This window comes from Medicago truncatula, chromosome 2 (assembly GCF_003473485.1).
Source record: "Medicago truncatula cultivar Jemalong A17 chromosome 2, MtrunA17r5.0-ANR, whole genome shotgun sequence".
Lineage (NCBI taxonomy): Eukaryota > Viridiplantae > Streptophyta > Magnoliopsida > Fabales > Fabaceae > Medicago > Medicago truncatula.
The window spans coordinates 23766659-23786763 of NC_053043.1; the positions used below are offsets into that span (position 1 = coordinate 23766659).

General features: G+C 33.9%; 3 protein-coding genes across 4 annotated transcripts; 1 reads left to right on the top strand and 2 right to left on the bottom strand.

Moving 5' to 3' along the window:
* The first annotated feature begins 1603 nt into the window (after nucleotides 1-1603).
* Nucleotides 1604-4173, top strand: LOC25488389 (elongation factor 1-delta). 2 transcript variants are annotated; one of them, XM_013608605.3, is made up of 7 exons: nucleotides 1604-1717; nucleotides 2065-2159; nucleotides 2271-2387; nucleotides 2552-2766; nucleotides 2861-2974; nucleotides 3665-3826; nucleotides 3922-4173. In XM_013608605.3, coding segments are annotated over exons 2-7 (696 nt in total). In that variant the 5' UTR covers nucleotides 1604-1717; nucleotides 2065-2073; the 3' UTR covers nucleotides 3924-4173. The 2 variants fall into 2 exon arrangements, with proteins under 2 accessions (XP_013464059.1, XP_024631400.1); XM_024775632.2 differs by having other exon boundaries at nucleotides 1605-1717; nucleotides 2062-2159.
* A 1672-nt stretch (nucleotides 4174-5845) lies between these two features.
* LOC25488388 (uncharacterized) lies at nucleotides 5846-6760 on the bottom strand. Its single transcript, XM_013608603.3, has one exon. The coding sequence runs from the start codon at nucleotides 6401-6403 to the stop codon at nucleotides 5978-5980; it is 426 nt and encodes a 141-aa protein (XP_013464057.1). The 5' UTR covers nucleotides 6404-6760; the 3' UTR covers nucleotides 5846-5977.
* A 190-nt stretch (nucleotides 6761-6950) lies between these two features.
* On the bottom strand, nucleotides 6951-14295 carry LOC25488387 (uncharacterized). The gene is made up of 10 exons (XM_024777504.2): nucleotides 13804-14295; nucleotides 10731-13728; nucleotides 10456-10622; nucleotides 10232-10300; nucleotides 9995-10147; nucleotides 9723-9886; nucleotides 9459-9606; nucleotides 7787-7909; nucleotides 7600-7687; nucleotides 6951-7512 (listed from the first exon to the last, which is right to left on the bottom strand). The coding sequence occupies exons 2-10, from the start codon at nucleotides 13720-13722 to the stop codon at nucleotides 7295-7297; spliced, it is 4122 nt and encodes a 1373-aa protein (XP_024633272.1). The 5' UTR covers nucleotides 13723-13728; nucleotides 13804-14295; the 3' UTR covers nucleotides 6951-7294.
* Between the last annotated feature and the right edge of the window lie 5810 nt (nucleotides 14296-20105).

Here is a 20105-nt window from a genome sequence, read left to right on the forward strand (position 1 = left end):
AATGACTAAAATACCCTTCTAACACGAAAATCTATGTAATGCACCCAATGATGAATAATCACACACAAACACACATAAAATACATAATAAAAGTAATTAAAATAAATCTAGCTAAAAATCGGACTGTTACAGTGTTTATTGATGACATCTTGATTTATTCTAAGACTGAAGAAGAGCATGCAGAACATCTGAAGATTGTCTTGCAAGTGTTGAAAGAAAAGAAGTTGTATGCCAAGTTGTCAAAATGTGAGTTCTGGTTAAGTGAAGTAAGTTTTCTTGGCCACATTATTTCTGGTAGTGGTATTGCAGTTGATCCATCGAAAGTTGATGCAGTATCACAATGCGAGACTCCGAAGTCAGTGACTGAGATTAGAAGTTTCTTGGGTTTGGCTGGTTATTACCGCAGGTTCATTGAGGGATTTTCGAAGTTAACACTTCCGTTGACTCAATTGACCTGTAAGGGTAAGTCTTTTGTGTGGGATGCTCAGTGTGAGAGTAGTTTCAATGAATTGAAGCGAAGGTTGACAACTGCTCCTATTTTGATTTTACCGAAGTCGGAAGAACCTTTTGTTTTTTATTGTGATGCATCCAAGTTGGGCTTAGGTGGTGTTTTGATGCAAGATGGTAAAGTGGTAGCTTATGCTTCTAGGCAGTTGAGGATTCATGAAAAGAATTATCCTACACATGATTTGGAGTTAGCTGCGGTGGTTTTTGTTTTGAAAATTTGGAGGCATTATTTGTACGGTTCCAGATTTGAAGTATTTAGTGATCACAAAAGTTTGAAATATTTATTTGATCAGAAGGAATTGAATATGAGGCAGAGGAGATGGCTTGAGTTGTTAAAAGACTATGATTTTGGTTTGAATTACCATCCGGGTACATGTTCATATTTTATAATCTGAACAGATGAAATTCTACAGGAAAAAATCGAACCATAACAGTTGCATGTTGAGGGAATGAGACCTAACTTTTAGTTTGATGTTTGATAAAGCTTCAAATGTGATGATTTTGAGCAAAAAAAAAAACTCAAAGACGAAATGTAAGTGTAAAACGGTAAAAATGGAAAAAGTTATTGTTTTCGTTTTTATATTTATACAGTTTTCAGATTTTAGAATTCAAAAGACGATTTAAAAAAATAGGTTTAAATATGCTTTTAGTCCTTGCACTTTCATCAGATTTTGGCATTGGTCCCTACACTTTTTTTTTTGTTTGGAATTGGTCCATGCACTTTGTAAAAATATTGGTATTGGTCCCTCTGTTAACTTTCTGTTAAAAAAAAACACAAAACTATTGGTATTGATCCTTTGTAAAAATATTGGTATTGGTCCCTGCACTTTGTAAAAATATTGATATTGGTGCCACGTGGCGTGAAATGATTGGGCCACGTGGCACTCCGTTGGTTTTGTGTTTTTTTTTTAACAGAAAGTTAACAGAGGGACCAATACCAATATTTTTACAAAGTGCAGGGACCAATGACACATTTAAACCAAAAAAAAAAATAAAATAGGGCGTTGTCTGGTGGGGTGGGAAAAGTAATAGGAATTGATTTTGTTTTTTTGAGGGAAGTAATAGGAATTGATAAAACCACACTTTTTTTTTTTAAAAAAAAAAACAACACTTCTCAACCTATATAAAACAAAACACTTTTTCAATTCACTCTCACTTTGCATCTCGTTACTACTCTTTGCCTTCAATCTCCTCGCCTCTCTCAACACAGGTAAACTCATTCAATCGATCTCTTCTTCTTCAATTTAAATTCACAAAACCCTAAATTCGATGTTAGCATAAATCTGTAATATATTATCCTGAATCTGTGTTTTTTTAAGGCTTTTTCATTATCCATTGATTTCAAGTAAGATGATTGTTTTTTTTTTTTTTTTTTTTTGTAATTTGTATTAATGGGTTTTTGCTCAATCATTGTTTTAGCTTATCTTCCTAATTTGAGTTTTTCTTTGGGGGTTTCGCAATTTAGTTGCAGTGATTGATTTCAATGTAAAAAAATTGAATTTGAATTTTTTGGTGATTTATGTTAATCATTGTTATGGTATCTGTTTTGTGAAGTAGAAGAAAAAAATGGCAGTCACACTCTATAACCTTAAGGCTGAATCTGGGTTGAAGAAGCTTGATGAGTACCTTCTTACACGCAGTTACATCACTGGGTAGGTTTTTTTTTCTTCTTCTTTTCTTTCTGTTCATAATTGATTGTTTATTTATTTGTTTTATTTATTTTTTTGTTTCTTATGAATTCTGTTTTTATTTGATCTGTTAAGGTACCAAGCTTCAAAGGATGACATCACTGTTTATTCAGCTTTGCCATCCGTTCCATCATATGAATATGGGAATGTTGCTAGGTGGTACAAGCACATTGATGCTTTGTTGAGAATTGCGTAAGTTCCCCTTACCGTCTTTGTCAATTATATTCGAACATTGTAAAATAAATTAGAAATTAGAAATTATAATAAGGATTTTATTTGTCATGACTTGTTATTCAAGTGACTTGTATTCATTATGCAATTCTTTGTCAAATTTTAATTGATTTTTGTGATTGTAGTGGTGTTTCTGGTGAGGGATCTGGTGTCACTGTGGAATCTTCTCTTGTGGCTGAAGAGACTGTTGCCACTCCTCCAGTTTCTGACACAAAGGCCGCTGAAGCTGAGGATGAAGATGATGACGATGTTGATTTGTTTGGTGAAGAGACTGAGGAAGAGAAGAAGGCAGCTGAGGAACGGGCAGCAGCCGTGAAGGCATCTGGCAAAAAGAAAGAGAGTAAGTTTCTGTTGTATCTCATATCCTCGTAATTATTTCGAATCTGGTTGGACATCAATTTAGAGTATTGGTTTTCTGCTGATTGCATTCTCAGGTGGGAAATCATCTGTATTGTTGGATGTGAAGCCATGGGATGATGAGACCGACATGAAGAAACTTGAAGAAGCAGTGAGATCTGTTCAGTTGGAAGGGTTGTTTTGGGGTGCATGTATGTTATTTGTCTCTTAACAATTTTTATTTTTCCGTCGATTGATATTTGTGCATTTCAGCTTTCTTGATTGTTTTCATTCTAATTCTAATATATGTTGTATGATGGGTAACCTTGGCGCAATTGGTAAAGTTGTTGTCATGTGACTGTAAGGTCACGGGTTCAAGTCATGGAAACAGTCTCTTGTGTACAAACAGGGTAAGGCTGCGTACAATACACCAAATGGTGGGATCCCTTCCCGAACCCTGCGTATGCGTGAGCTTTAGTGCACCGGGTTGCCCTTTTTTTTTTTTTTTTCCTTCTAATATATCTTGTATAATATATGATATGATTCTGAATAACAAGTTTCAGTTTATTGTATACTATTTTTCACGGCTATGTCTATGGTGCACAAATAAGATATTGGTGTACTATGCATAAGTTTGTTTTCCACTATTGGGTCAATACTCAATAAGTCCCTTTATATCTCACTTGATCTAATGGTGGAATGTTTTATCCAATAGTGAAATATCTTATTTTTCAATTGTAAAAGAGAAACTATTTTCAAATACTCGAATGCGTAAAAAGTATATATTAGTCTTTGTTTTGTAGAGATTTTGTAGCCATCTTTACTATTAATTTTATTTGTTTGTTTTATTTATCTATACTAGCTATCTCTGTGATTCTGATATTAGTTTATTGCTTTCATAGCCAAACTTGTTCCTGTTGGGTATGGTATCAAGAAACTTCAAATTATGCTTACTATTGTGGATGATCTTGTTTCTGTTGACAATATGGTTGAGGATTATCTTACCGTTGAGCCCATCAATGAGTATGTCCAAAGTTGTGACATTGTGGCCTTCAATAAAATTTGTAAGTAATTTTCAGATTTTATTTTTCTGTTGGTTTTATAATTTTTTTTCTCATAAGCTGCATATCTTAATGCCATATCATATTCTTTGGTACAGAATCTGCAATTCGAATGACATGGAGATCATGGTAGGAGGCAGAAATTGCAATTATTAGAAATGACAATCAAGGGATACTATTATCCTAAGATGAGATTTTTGTTTTTGGGAACCTAGTTGTTGTCGCTGTCATTTTTGTGATACTGTGTCTTTGTGATTTCATCCATTATCTGGATTGTGTTATAATTATTCAAACTTTGAGAATTGTAGGCATGTTGTGTTTTTTAAACTCTGATTCTTGTCTTGCACACACTCTTTGAATCATGTGACATTAAAATTTCATGGGGTGTCCTCTAACAAACCCTGGCAATGCAAATTACCCTAATGTTTCAGAAACATTAAAAATAATTTTACTTAAAAAAGTGGTTAAGTATGCTCTGCCAGGTCTTTTAAGTTTAAGCGAAAAGTTAGATGTATCTAGCATCACGTGCCTGTTTGGATTTTGAACTTATTTTCTTAAGCTCCCCAAGATAACTAACTAAAATAGCCCGTAACTCTTAGAAAACAATTTAACAGGCACAAGTGTTTATCGTAATAAGTTGTTTATCCAATCAGTACCTTAGTCCAAATTTGTAATAAGGGGTGTACATTTAAACTGTTTTCTTTTCCTAGATAAACTCATTCCTTTCATGGTACGGGGGTTAACTTTTACTCAGGTTGAAATTGACATTTGATATTTTCATAGCAAATTGATGTCAACTTTATTATTTTTATAGCAAATTGTTACTTAATGCATGTTGTGCAAAACTATGGTGTTACAATAATTGTTATGAAGCATAGCTTGTACAAAAAGAGAAGAGAATGCTTACCGGACATTCAATATCTATTTTACATCTTGAGAGAGAAAAGAATAAAAATATGAAAATTAATGTGATAACTGTGAATTGTCAATGATGTGATTGGATAAGAGATATCAAAAGAAAATAAAATGTTATAAATATATGAAAATTATAGGTGTACATATTTAATTGTTTGCAAAATCATGATAGTTCATTAGGATATTACTAAATTTACAGTAATACCAAGTGCACTTGAATGAATGATAAGATATCTCTTTTAACTTAAAAAAAGTATTGAGTTCGAATCCAACAATATGATCGCAACAATGATAAATCTCTTGAGGATGAGTTTTGTCACTCATTGCGGTCCTACCCAATTCGAGAGATTAGTCTCTGTTGTTGCGCGGAATAACCGTTTCATAACAAAAAAAAAAAGCACTAAGTTGAGTCAGAGTAGTCAATAGCGCATTGTCGCCTTCTATCTTTGTTAAAATTCCATCTATCTTTCTCTGTGCTTTGTTCTCTTCCTTTCTCCACCGCTGTTGTTTCCTTCCCATTCCCGGCAAAAATATTACGTGCAACCCCACACACTTCATTATTCTCTCTAACTCTTTGATTAGTTTCAATTTCATCTCAAAAAATAGATTATGATTATGATTATTCTATTCTATTTTGTAAATATAATTCAATTTCAGTAGCATTAAGTGAAGAAGAAGAAGAAGAAGGCTCTGTGATTGATTCAATACGTATTAAGTTGAATTGTTTAGTCTAAGTTTGGTCTGTCATCTTACTATGGGTCTTGCTGAAGTGTGGTATCAATAAATTTTGCTGATTAAATAAAAAAAGAGTTAAATACAGATAGACATATCTACCAAAAGTATATTCTTATGGGATCATTTCAATTCTCCATGTGCTTCTCCATCTTACATTTTGTGGACAAAATTATTCAGTCTACGTTTGGTCTGTCATCTTACCATGTTACATGTCCTAGTTCTTCTAAAGTTTTTTCCAGTTCAAAGTTCAGGAAACCATATGAGACACCATATATGATTATCTCTATCTCTCTTTAGTTTTTTATTTTCTATAATTTACATTTAAAAAATACAAAAAAAAAAAAAAGGAACATTGAACCAAGGGAAGGGAAAGGTCGGAAACAAAAAAATATGAATCAAAAGAATGAGATTTACACAATGAATGATGAATGAATCTACAAATATACCATCCAGTGCACAAATTTAAGCTATAAAACCTTAATCAACACGATATGCATGCATGAATCACAGTTCACCCTGGCGACGTCCAGAGGGAAAAGGAGCACTAAACCTAGCAGAAAAACTGTGCGGCAAGTCGTCATCTTCACTCTGAGCCCCACTACTGAAGTTGAGAGCATAGCTGTGTTCATCATATTGGAACTTACCCTTCTGTTGCTTCTTACCATACATGCTAATCTTTCTAATGAATGTCTTCCACTTAGGACCTGCAATCACTTCTGAAACCTCTTTCATCTTCCTCAACTTGCAAACCCACCAAGAATCTTCCCTTTGCTCCAATAGACCTTTACCTTCATCATTGCCTAGCCCCCATTTCAACCCACAAGCACGAAAGCACCCATACCCACATCCACTATCCTCTTGATGATCATTGAAATCTTCTCTACTGTGTTCCACCGCCTCGACCAATGGGCTTCCCTCAAAAGCAGCCATATTTTCAGAGAAATAATACCAAGTTTTTAGAGTTAGATCAGTTGAGGGGTTTTATTTGTTCAGATTCTTTTGTAGGTGACAATCATTAAAAAGGAGAGATGCAAGGGAGATAATGACAAAGAAAATGAAGCTACAACTGTCTTAAAAAATCTTCAAGCAATAATAATATTAATAAAAGGGATTATAGCTTTTTAAACTACAAGCAAATAAAGCATCCTATGAAGTTTGGTAATGCAAACAACAACATTACGCGATGTATCTGGCATTTGGCAATTTCAATTGCCAAGTCGGTAGCTCAAGGGACGGCAATATATAATTTAATATAATAGTATAAAAATGATAGAAAATATTCTACCAAAAAAAAAGATATAAAATATGGATTCCATTTAAAGAAAGATAAAGCAGACTCCAACGGTAAGCTGTGTCACTCTCAGCTGTTGGTGGCTCCCACGTAATTGATAAGAACAAAGAAATTTAATTGCCTGAGTGCACAAGTCAAACCCAGTAGTGGTATTTGTTAAAGAAAAGAAATGATCTTTGGTTGGTATTTAGTACAATAATCACTTTAAACATGGAACAACAGTAACAATTGCAAACACAGTTAAAAGTGCTGTTCCTCTTTACAATATCAATTTTTACAAGCACTGTAAAAAATTTAGAATACTGACAAACATTTTTCTTTTTCTTTTATCTTTTTTCTTTTATAGTACTGACCTTGGGTGTATTACAAGAATAGGTAGTAGTACTAGACAACCTGACACTTATTAACAACCATAGGTTACCTTCTGACACTTACAAGACCTTCATAAAGCAAATATTGCCAATTGGATGGGAAACACAAACCATAGACGGATATAGGATTAAGCATCTCGCTCCTGTAGTTGTAGGAAATTATTTCTGCACCTGATTCTGAGATGAAGCAGGCTGCTGCTGTTGATTTTGTCCTTTGGGAGAGATCTTGGCCGCCATGGAACGTAAATCATTGGCAATCTCGGTAAATGAAGGTCTTTCTGATGGTTCTGAAGACCAGCACCTCTCCATCAGCACTCTCCATTCTGGATCACAAGATTCTGGAACTGGAGGCCGCAAAGTGTTGTTCACAATTCCACCTGAATTATGTTTGGAAAAATCCACAGCTCAATAACCAAAAGCTAATATAACCTGACTCTATAGTATGGATTCAGCCTTTGGATTACCTATGATGGCCCCATAGTGCAAATCAGCATACGGCTCTTCTCCAGTGAGCAGTTCCCACATGACAATACCAAATGAGAACACATCAACCTAGGAGAACAAATATTAGAAGAAAACTAGTTTAGATTTAGAGAATGAAAAAATGTGCGAAAATCATTAAATAAATCAATGTTAATGAGTTAGATAAACCTTTTCTGAAACAAGGCTACTACTCCCATTCAGGAGTTCAGGTGCCATCCAAGGTAGGGTTCCTCTCACACCACCGGATATTAGAGTCTGGCATTTTACTTTGGACAGACCCAAGTCTCCAACCTGGTATCAGAATCAACGTGTGAATAACTGGGATATGGAACATAATACATTTAGTTGCTCTGTGCTGAAAGTAGAACTGTTTTGATTGTGACAGGAAGTACTATATACCCTAAAACCAGTTTAACAAAAAACTGAAAATAAGATGGTGCTTAATGTTGCAGAGGTGGAACTAATTTTAAATCGTTAGTAGATCATGGTGTCAATTGCATTGAATATGTAAACAAGAAAAATAAGGATGAGGCATAGGCAATAGGCATATTTAGGCCAGTAAAACTAACAAACTGCAGGTATGGTCGGTTAACAGAACAATCGGATACTGCGCAAAAACATCTCAAATTACTTGTATACTTCATGTCAGCCAGTATCAGGTGACATACACCAATGATGGTATGGAGTATCATCAATAAGTATAATCCTCAGGGGCCAGTTAAGTCACTTCCATCGTATTCAGGTAGATAGTGAACCCAAAACAATCTTCAATAAATCCCATTGTATTTGATTTGGGAATGCAATTATTCAGTATCAGCTTGGTGGTGGATAGTGGGAGAAGAGAGGCTCGAGAACATTCTTGTATCTTCATTGTAACCTAGTATTCGATTTGTGAATACAGGTATCACATATTCGGAGGAAAATCCCACGAGATGTCTAATAGGAAAGGTAATTTTGTTTATTTAAGTGTGAAACAATCATTGGATATGATAAGATCTTATCAGACTCATCCTATTATTCAATCTATCATTATCTCATCATGGCCAACAAACGACTCGTTAACTCTACACGGACATTTCTATGATATAGGAACATTAGTATGGAGCATACATTAAGGTTCAGCGTAAAATCATTGGTGAATGCTAATAAGTACCTAATTAGAATGTAGTGAAAACTCCAAAATTCAAGATTTAACAATAAATTTCAATTTTTTGTGTTAACCCCACACACAAAAAAAAAAAAACACTAAATTTCAATTTTTTGTGGGAGAGCTATGCATCTTCAATCCTGACTTATACTTGATGCATTTATTAGTAGTTGTGTATTCCTAGTGGCGCTCTAGGGAGAACACTGCAAATCTGTGATGAGAAATTGCAGACTAAACTCTAATGTAATAAAGAACCATTTTGAGTGATATAGCACTATCTTTTTTTGTATATATCAATCATGTCTGCCTAGACCTTGAGTATAGCTAAATAAAATATTAGTCTTTAAATTTGCCTTTCTGATGATTCAAATTTCTTAAATCCGACAAAAGCAGCAAATTGTAAATGTATCTCATCATGCTCCTCCAAGAAAAGCCACCTCAACATATCCCTAACACTAGTATCCAATCACCTTCTCAAAAAGTACAGAAGATGGGTTATATGTTGTCACACAACGAACTCTCACACCATTGAATTGCTAAGAGCCTTATAATATATTGAAGTTGGTTCACTAATTTGGTGCACTAGTTATTCAGCTCCTTATATACAAAGTGATGTGATGAATGTCTAACACAGATGAATGCTGCAGAACAATATTTTAAATATAATATTATCACATCAGAAACATTTAAAACCTTGCATATTGGGCGGTGTGGATCACGAAGATTCACAAGCAAGTTGTCACTTTTCAAGTCGAAGTGCACAATGTTTTTTCCATGGAGGTACTCCATGCCAAAGGCCACATCCATTGCAATCATAAGACGCTTGCGCTTGTCAAGATTCCTGATATCATAAAAAAAAGATGCAAACGTTTATAATATGAAATAGTAATACATAAAACCAGGGTAATGCAAAATAGCCAACAGGTAGAAGTGTGTGCATGCACGGTATACACATACCTTCCATTCTTCTGGCAGGCATTTCTTAGAGAACCATTAACCATATACTCTGTTACTGTTGCCACAGACCCTCCTGGGCCATCAAGAACAACACCATAAAAAGCTACCACGTTTGGGTGGTGCAAGTCAGCAAGCTTGATTGCTTCATTCCAAAAATCAGCTCTCTGCTTGATGCATAAACCGTGAACAATGTAAGCTAGTTTACTGATAATGAAGGAAACTAAGAGACAATGGAAATCAAAATCAATAATAATTCCTAATGAGAAACAGACCAAGCGCTCTTGCTCTGAAGGCTTTCCAGCAAAACACCTATCATTGATCCGCTTTATTGCAACATCAGTACCTCTCCACTTTCCATGATACACAGTCCCAAAGGTCCCAGAGCCCAATTCTACTAGCTCTTCAAGGTCACTATTTTTAATAATCTAGCCACATTCCCACAGCAAGGTTTTAGTTTAGCAGGGAAAGCAATTTTAATAGAAAAAAACATACAGTAGAAAACATTCAACCTGTAATGATCCAACATCTGATGCTGGAAAGCCAAAATTTGCTTTCTCTGACAGATTGCTTTTGTCATCCTAAGGAGGAAAGATAATAATTCTATTTAGAAGAATAATAAATTCAGAACTAAGAAGGAGCAAGAATGTGAGAGGAAGAAACATTTTATTTTGGAGACAGTTCCTGCAATTGCAAGAATGAAAAAAATAATATAAATAGAAAGGATGTCAGTCACCTGAGCTTTTTCTTTACAGTGTACATCTAGTAGATTATTTTGAACATCTCCATCTTCAATGTTTTCATGAAGGGACACATCTCGGGCATGTAAGTCAGGATTTGAAGTGCTTGAGTGCAAAACAGATGCAGCTGAACTTTCAGCAACAGCTTGAAGTTGTTGGTCTTCTGGTGATCAATGAAGAAACCAAAATACAATGAGTATGAAATACGAGATCTAAACTATTTATGATTGATAAGGATAACTGATATGCAAGACTTTAACAATTTACGGACCCTTGGTATATCGTGCTTCTTCTAATGTTGAATTCTGTTTGAATGTCTGATAGAGACCATCATTCAATTGACCATCAAACTTTTGTTCAACACCGTTACCTGAATTCTCACCTAACTGATCCATATAAGAATAGGTTTCTTTCTTTGATGTGACTTTGTCAGGTCTAGGTGGTGGATAGTAGGTACCGTGTATATTCCATGGATCCTGATTGCTAAAAAGTGAGTTTGAAGAATCCTGCACATGTCCAAACCCAACAGGTTGCGAAATTGAAGATAAAACTGCATCATCCTTCTGATGGTTTCCATTCTTCGATTGAGGATTTGTTCCAGGACTTCCCCAAACAGGCGAGTGTGCAACCTCATTGTACTCCACTGGCCTGGATTTATTACCATATGAAATTTCTACAGTGGGATTAGGAAGAGTATCAACCATCTTAATTTGATTTCCATCAGCAATCAATTTTGACCTGCCAATGTTATCCAAATCCACCCCTTTCTTCTCTATAGCATGCTGAGTACTATAATCAAAATTATCATTATTTACAAAAGTTTCAGGATTTCTTATCTTGAGGTTGTCCATCCCTCCATCAATAGGTTTGAGCAGGTCCTGTGCAATCCAATTCTCCACAACATCTGCTTTTGAAATTGTATTAGCAAGCTCATTAGTATATTCTGTTGATGATTCTTGAACCCTACACACAGAATTTTCAACTGATGTGCCACCAACTAAAGGTATTTCATTAACAGGCGTATTCAAGACCACATCTTCTTTGGCCCAGGTTTCAACTGGCACCATGTGCTGGCGGGCGAAATCATCAAGATAAGACAGTGGTGCTGTTCCTGTAAGCCCGTCCCCTGACGACTGTTTTTCACCTGTTCTTGCAACCATTTCCGGGATAATCACTGCGTTTCTGGGATGATCAGACCTATTTCTCTCACCTTCAGCCTCCAGAGGAAGACCACTTGTGTCACCACACGATATAATGTCCCTGGGTCTGGTCCCAACTGCTTGTTCAACATTAACATTGCCTTCCTTCACTTGTGCAGTCACCGACACCCTGTTTGTTGGTTGAGCTCTTAAATTGTCCTCTACCGGGAGACTGTTGTAACTTGGCATTGAATCAGGAACTGAACCTACACAGCTATTATGCTGATCCTGAACCACTGGATCTGAATGAGCATGAGGCAGTTTTTTCTGACACATATAACAATCCTCTACTCTTTGAGGGACCATTACTGGTTGTTGAGGTAACATTCCATCATGATAAAAAACATGCTCTGAAGGAGAAATTTGAACCCAGCCATAATTACCTCCGAAAGGGACTTGAACTGGATATGCTTTGCAACTTTGCTCAGAAATAAGCTGGTGGTGCATCCTTAGCCCTGAAGTATTTTCGTCATAATATTGCTCAAAACCGTTCTGTTGCCCATGTATGACTTGTTGTGGTTGAATAACACTTGGTCTTATACCGGCATGAGAAGATGGCTGAGTCATTGTCACATGCAATGCAGGGATTACCTGTTGGGATGTAAAACGAGCAGTATTATCATGAAAATACTGCTGAGAGTAGATAGTCCCAGACCTACCTACAGGCTGGGGATTTGGGAATCCCATGTGGGCAGGCATTGGGACATAATCTGGATGGTTCAGAACTTGTTGTCGAGGATCAGTGAATGCCTGCAAAGGCGCAGATGGTGGAATTTGCATTCCAGACTGCTGCAAGCCAAATTGCTGTTGGGATAAAGTAACAGGCACCAACTTCTCTACCTCAACCTCATTCTGGAAAGGTGGAGGCTGAGTTGGAGCTGAATTAGCCACAGGTATCCCCAATGAAACTGCAGAAACACTTGAGTGTACCGATTCAACAGGGTCAGAAACCATAACATTTGCAGTAGTAGCATCATGGGATGCAATGACATTCGCATCGGGTGATAAAGTGGTGGACATAGGTAGGCCATTAACATCAACTTGAGCAGCATTTGTGCTATCAGGAGCCTCGAACCCACTCAAATCAGAATTTTGAGTAGATGCAGCACTTGTAAGACTCCCTTTCCTTGTGAGTTTGTTTCCATCAATCCTCTCGAAAATTCCATTCACTGCTTCAACATATTTCTGCCCACCATCATTTAAATTTGCAAACTGTTGCAGACCTGAAGGATCCAATTCGGAAGCAGAAAACAGAAAAACCCTTAACTTAGGAGAACCATCTTTAGACCTCTGAATCAACCTTTCATACTCCTCCATCATATTATCAAGATCATCGGCACAAGAAACCGAGACCAATGCATCAAGATCCTCACCAGGAAGCTGATATTTGATGACAACAGGTTGGCCAAAAGTATCAACCATCTTTTGCACCAAATCATTAAAACTCACATTTCTCTTAACACTTATTATCCTAGTCTGCCCACCAACATACCTCAACAATCCATCACTAGGTCTAGGATAAATCCTCCCACCATAACTACACATAAACTTCAATTTCCGCCCGGAAACAGAATCATCCCCGCTGTTTTCACTCGCCTGGCTAGCGGATTGATTAACATGATCGGAAGGAGTCCCAATCAACCCAACACCAGTACCATTACCAATCACTCTGCTACCATACTGAATACTATTATTACTATTACTATTACTATTACTATCCAAAGCATTACCAGTAGTAACCCAATTACCCAAATTCAAAGGATAACCATTAGAAGTTGCAACAAAACTACCCGAAAGATCAACGGCATTGCCAACAGCAACACGATTGGGGAAATTAAACCCAACATTAGGGTTCAAAGGTGGATGAGGTCGAATACACCATGTTGTAGAAGAACCACCACCAGAAGCAACATTTCCATATCCTACTCCAACCAACCCAGTATCAGGATAATAAACCGGAACCGCCGCACCGGAACCTACATTCACCGACTCATCCGATCGGATAACGTTGTTCACCGGTGGTGGCAGCATAGTTTTAGGGCTAGAAGTTTGATCAAACGCCATGAAAACCTAGAAACAAAAAAAGCAGAATTGAAAACCCTAGTAAAATTGAGCAAAATGAGGAGAAAAATGGAAGAATCATACCAGAAAGTGAAAAAGATGGTGAAGTGTGCGAGTGATGATGTAGTTGAAGTCGGTGATTTTCGAAAAAGGACAAAATCGAATACGCGTTGAATCAATTAATCACAGAGTCGTCTTCTTCTTCTTCTTCTTCTTCTTCTTCTTCTTCTTGTTCAGTTAATGCTACTGAAATTGAATATTTTATTTACAAAATAGAATAATCTATTTTATTATAAATTTTATGAGAAGAAAATGAAACTATGAAACTAATCATCAAAGAGAGTTAGAGAGAGAGAGAGAGAGAGAGTAATGAAGCGCGTGGAGTTACACGTAATATTTTTTGCCGGGAATAGGAATGAAAGAACGGCGGTGGAGAAAAGAAGAGAAGAAGAAGAAAAATAGTAAGAGAGGCACGTGGATTATTCGACCGCTTCATGCAAATACTAATTAATGAAATTAGGGTTCTAAAAAGGAAAGAAAGTGAAAGGGATTAGCTAATAGGTGGGGTCGACTTCCCCCACCAAATCTTAATCTTACCACCGCTCACCAACTTCACACTCTCTCTCTAATTGTTTTTAAGACTTTGTTTTAAAAGAAATCTAAGGAGTGTCTTTGGAATATTTTTAAGAATAATAAATAAATTTTTGAATAAATATGTATATTTGTATTGATAATTGAAATATTTAACTATTTGAAAGAATTCCTATCAAAAAAAAAACTATTTGAAAGAATTATTATTTAATTTATAATGTTTAAAAGAGAAATGTTAGCACTTTTGAACACTCTCTCTAACATTTGTTATTTTTTTATTAGATAAAATCAATGTATGTCTCATCACTTCTTTGTGGGTTCTATTTTCAAAGTGTAGATCCACAATGATTTAAACCAATAAAAAAGTGAGTGCTAGAGAAAGTGTTTAAAAGAGAGTGTTGTTAGCACTAATCATGTTTAAAAAGTATCTTGAAGACACTTGTTAACAAGACTCATTGTTTATAAGGATAATGCATAATATATGCAAAATCTGGTTTGAATCCCGAAAAAGGAAAAAAAAAATGACTGTTGTTTAATTTTAAACTAGTGAGAAACTACTAACATTTCCTTTAATATTGGTAGACATAAAAAAGAAATCAAATGATTTTAAATTTGTATAAATTTTATATAGATGATTTATTTATATAGAAAAATGATAACAAGTGTCCTTGGAACACTAGATAAAAAAACAAATATAGTGTAAATATATTTGAACTTATGTAAAACTTTCCTTTTTTGTTTTTTTTGTTTTTTAACTAGTGTCACGTGAGCACTAGTTAGCATGACACATTTATATATGATAAAAATTTATAATCTAACGGTCAAATTTAAAAAACAATAATTGAGCGATATTGAGTAAATTTAAAAAACAAGAATTCAATAAAACGATATTGAGCAGTATAACGTTAAATTACTACTATAATTTGATTTCATATATATATATATAACAAGATATTATAGAATTTATACAGATAGACGAACAAGTTAGTGTATGATTTTTTGCTGGTAATAATAACTATAACTTTTTTTGAAAAGTATAGTTTAGATGGTAGAAAAATTGCAAAAATATTTGATATGTTGAATTTTGAATTATCAATTCCTTATTTTTTAACAATTAATGTGTGTGAATTTAGTGTTAACCTTTTGAAAGAAATTCTTGAATCTTCTCTCTCTTCCCGTTCTCTCTTGTGAGCCATCGTTAAAACTCTAGTTTATTCTCCTTCATCTATTAAAGAGGGGTGATTTAGAGTCAACTTTTGATCCAAAATCACCTCTCGAACTTGTTTTTCCCTTTCCCTTTTGTTGAAATAAGTTATTTTCACATCTATTTCGTTTTTTCTTTCATGATTTCGTCGTCTTAGTGCGACGTTGTTTTGTTCGTCGTCTTTGTGCGACATTGTTTGTTTTTTTCGTTCGGGTATTTGTTCGATTCAGGTTGCCAGATCAGCTTCAATCCAGTGCAGATTCAATCAATGACTTTTGAGTCGTCAACGTTGCAAATTCGGAGACATGAGTATTCGGGGGACTTAAATATAATCATATGTGTAGGCTTTTCTATTTTGCCGTTTTATGTTATTAACATGGATGTTGTGAGTTTGTTCCCAGATTTATCCATTTACGTTTTAACGAATTTGCATTGTATCGATATACTCTATCAATTTGAATGAAAGAATATCATTTATTTATTTTTTTATAAAAAGAAACCTTTTTGAAAGAAAAAAGAAAGTAACACTTACAAAAAAGATTGATAGTAAACAAGTAGGGATTGTTTATTGAAAATTAAGTAGGGATTCAGTTACTCCATAAAGTAAATAAAAAGGGAAAGTGATAAAATTGATAGTTATATTTAAAATGGAATTCAAATTTTTTTCACCACAAAAAGTTAAAATAGATTTTATAATATATTTTAGATATACTATAGACCATTGATTTGATTACCGATTATCAATTAATGATAATAGTCGGTTCATCTTTAAAAACAAACTAGACCATCGACCCGTGCGTTGACGGTAATAGGTAACAAATAGTTTAGATAAATGTCATGATTGTCATATAATATTTTATAATATTAAGAAGCATAGACGTTGGTACTGTACCATAACATAATTTTCCATGACATCGTCCTTGATATCGTAACGTAACATAATAGGTTAAGTATAGCAAGACGGGTTAACATTTATAAGTAAGAGATTAGGTTAAGTATAGCGAGACGGGTTAACAGTTATTCCTTTCCAAAAAAACAACATATACTTAGGAACATAATTTTATTTTACTTTAGATAAACATTAAATACAAAAGTGTGGATAGAAAAATTAGTTTAAGTATAGCGAGACGAGTTAACATTTATAAGTAAAAGATTTAAAAAAAAAAGCATATAATTAGGAACATAATTTTATTTTACTTTAGATAAACATTAAATGCAAAAGTATGAGGAGAAAATTAGGTTAAGTATAGCGAGACGGATTAACATTTATAAGTAACGTAACATAATAGGTTAAGTATAGCGAGACAAATTAACATTTATAAGTAAGAGATTATGTTAAGTATAGCGAGACGGGTTAACGGTTATTCCTTTCCAAAAAAACAGCTTATAATTAGGAACATAATTTTATTTTACTTTAGATAAACATTATATGCAAATGTGTGGATGGAAAAATTAGGTTAAAATTAGAGATGACATTTTGCATAAATTAAATCTAGGGTTAACATTGTAAACTCACGCGAAAAAATTAGGTTAAATCTAGGGTTAATATTGCGTCACGGGTTAACACTTAGAAATAAGAGATGACATTTTGCATAAATTAAATCTAGGGTTAATATAGTAAAGTCACACTAAAAAATTAGGTTAAATCTAGGGTTAATATTGCGTCACGGGATAAATTTAATCTAGGGTTAATATAGTAAAGTCACACTAAAAAATTAGGTTAAATATAAGGTTAATATTGCGTCACGGATAACATTTAGAAATAAGATGACATTTTGCCTAAATTAAATCTAAGGTTAATATAGTAAAGTCACATGAAAATTAGGTTAAATATAGGGTAATATTGCGTCACGGTTTAACATTTAGAAATAAGAGATAGGATAATTAGTTTGAAAATGATTTTGTTTTGTTTTCAATAAATATAGGATAATCAGGTTGGAAAGGATTTTGATTTGTTTTTCATAAAAATAGGATAATTAGCTTAGGTTGGAGGGAAACGTATCACAAAAATAGGAAACGATTTTGATATTTAGTTTGGATATGATTTTGTTTTGTTTTTTAATAAAAGGAAATAATAGGAGCGATCTTTTGTTTTTTTTGTTTTGGATAAGAATAGGAGGATCTGTTTATTTTGCGATTTGTTTAGTAAAATTAAGCAGAAAAATTAGGAGTGATTTGTTTAATTTGATGGAGATATTTGTTTATTTTGATTTCCATAACCATTAATATTTTGTTTAAATTAAATAGGGTTAATATAGTAAAATTAAGCAGATAAAAATAAGAGGTTTTGTTTATTTGTTTAGTAAAATTAAGGAGAAAAATTAGAAGCGATTTTTTTATTTTTATTTCCCTAACAATTAACATTAACATTTTGATTAAATTAAGTAGGGTTAATTAAATAGGGTTAATATAGTAAAATTAAACAAAGAAGTTAAGTTAAATCTAGGACAAAATTTTGCGTTCGGGTTAACTTTAAGGAATAAGAGATGTAATTAAATAGGGTTAATTAAATAAGGTTAAAATAGTAAATTAAGCAAAGAAGTTAGGTTAAATCTATAGCAAAATTTTGCGTTCGGTTAACTTTAAGGAATAAGAGATGTAATTAAATAGGGTTAAAATAGTAAAATTCAACAAAGAAGTTAGGTTAAATCTATGATAAAATTTTGCGTTCGGATTAACTTTAAGGAATAACAGATGTAATTAAATAGGGTTAATTAAATATGGTTAAAATAGTAAAATGAAGAAAAGAAGTTAGGTTAAATCTAGGGCAAAATTTTGCGTTCGGGTTAACTTTAAAGAATAAGAGATAAGAGATGTAATTAAATAGGGTTAAAATAGTAAAATTCAGGAAAGAAGTTAGGTTAAATCTATGACAAAATTTTGCGTTCGGATTAACTTTAAGGAATAACAAATGTAATTAAATAGGGTTAATTAAATATGGTTAAAATAGTAAAATGAAGAAAAGAAGTTAGGTTAAATTTAGGACAAAATTTTGCATTCAGGTTAACTTTAAAGAATAAGAGATGTAATTAAATAGGGTTAAAATAGTAAAATTAAGCAAATAAATTACGTTAAATCTAGGACAAAATTTTGCGTTCAGGTTAACTTTAAGGAATAAGAGATTGCTCATTTAAAGAGTTTTAGGACGATCCTTCATGAAGAACGAAGAGTCATGCATAGGTAGTGAATTATATTATTATTACTAGTATTATATTATTATTAGTATTATCTTTTTTATGATATTTTCGTAGTTATAAATTAAGTAATGTCCTTCAAAAAAAAATTATGTTAAGTAATTTTTTTGTCAAGGTGAGCAGCGTACAAACTTAAATGACATTAAATTTATCGGACCAATATCATCTTCTTCTTTTTTTTTGAAATAATTTCATCTTTGTTCTTACTACTACTTTAGGAAAACCCGGCACCAGATGTTGTTTATTTTCTCGTTTCGTGCATGCATATACAATAGATATGGATCATATTATATGAATTTGAATCATGCACGAATATTGGAATTCTCCTATTTTGGGAGTGTGGCCATATGAAAACGACTTTCCTTTATATTTTGACACAAATGAAAATGACTTTCCTTAAACCAACATCTGTTTACGCTTCCATTTATGCATTTGCATCCTTTCTAAAATACACAGATGGCGACCCACCACCAATTTATAATAAATGAGAGGATTTTTTTTTTTTAAGACACAAAAATGGTATATATTCACAAAAACCGCAAACACCCCTCTAGCACAAGGCGTGCTAAAGAAATTGCTCAAGAAACAAAGTATCTGTAATGTACGGAACAAGAACAAAAGCAGGTATTAGTCGATATCCAAACAAAGTAACGGGTTCGACTGCCTCTGCTGACAGCCATACATAAAAGCGGCATTATTAGCACGCAACCACCAAAAAGAATGAAACTTAACCTTTCAACTAGGTCCTCTATAGGAGGAGTAATGATATTATGAAAAAAATCTATTATTGCGGTCTTTCCAGATAAGCCAAATACAAAGGAGCCAAATTAACTAGAGAAAAGAGCGCCTATTCTTCGACCCACCTAAGTAATGTGTGAAGTGAAGGAAATGAGCATCAACATTTTGATGATCAACACCTGAAAAGCCAAGCCATAACCGCACATGATGCCAAATCGTTCTGTAAAAATCACAATGCAAAAACAGATGGTTAGCGGATTCCTCATGACCGCAACCCACCACACAAGAGATGTCTGCAACAGTAATAATGCCCCGTCGCTGAAGATTTATTTTAGTTGGCAATCTTTCACGAATCAAACGTCAAGCTAAAATAGACACCTTCACTGGGACCTGAGAATGCCAAATAAGGTTCTGTGAATCATCCCGCATATGTTGATCCTATGTAGTAAGAATCTCATAACCTGATCGCACTGAATAACCCCCTGCAAGGTCAGGGTGCCACTGCCAGATATATGTAATATTAGGCTGCAAAAAAACATTAGATAAAAAGTTAATAAAATAATTATAAAGATATTTGCCAACATAATGAAATTGAAATATAATTAAATAATAAAATATGCAAAATAATTTTTCACTTGGACTACATATCTTAATAATTA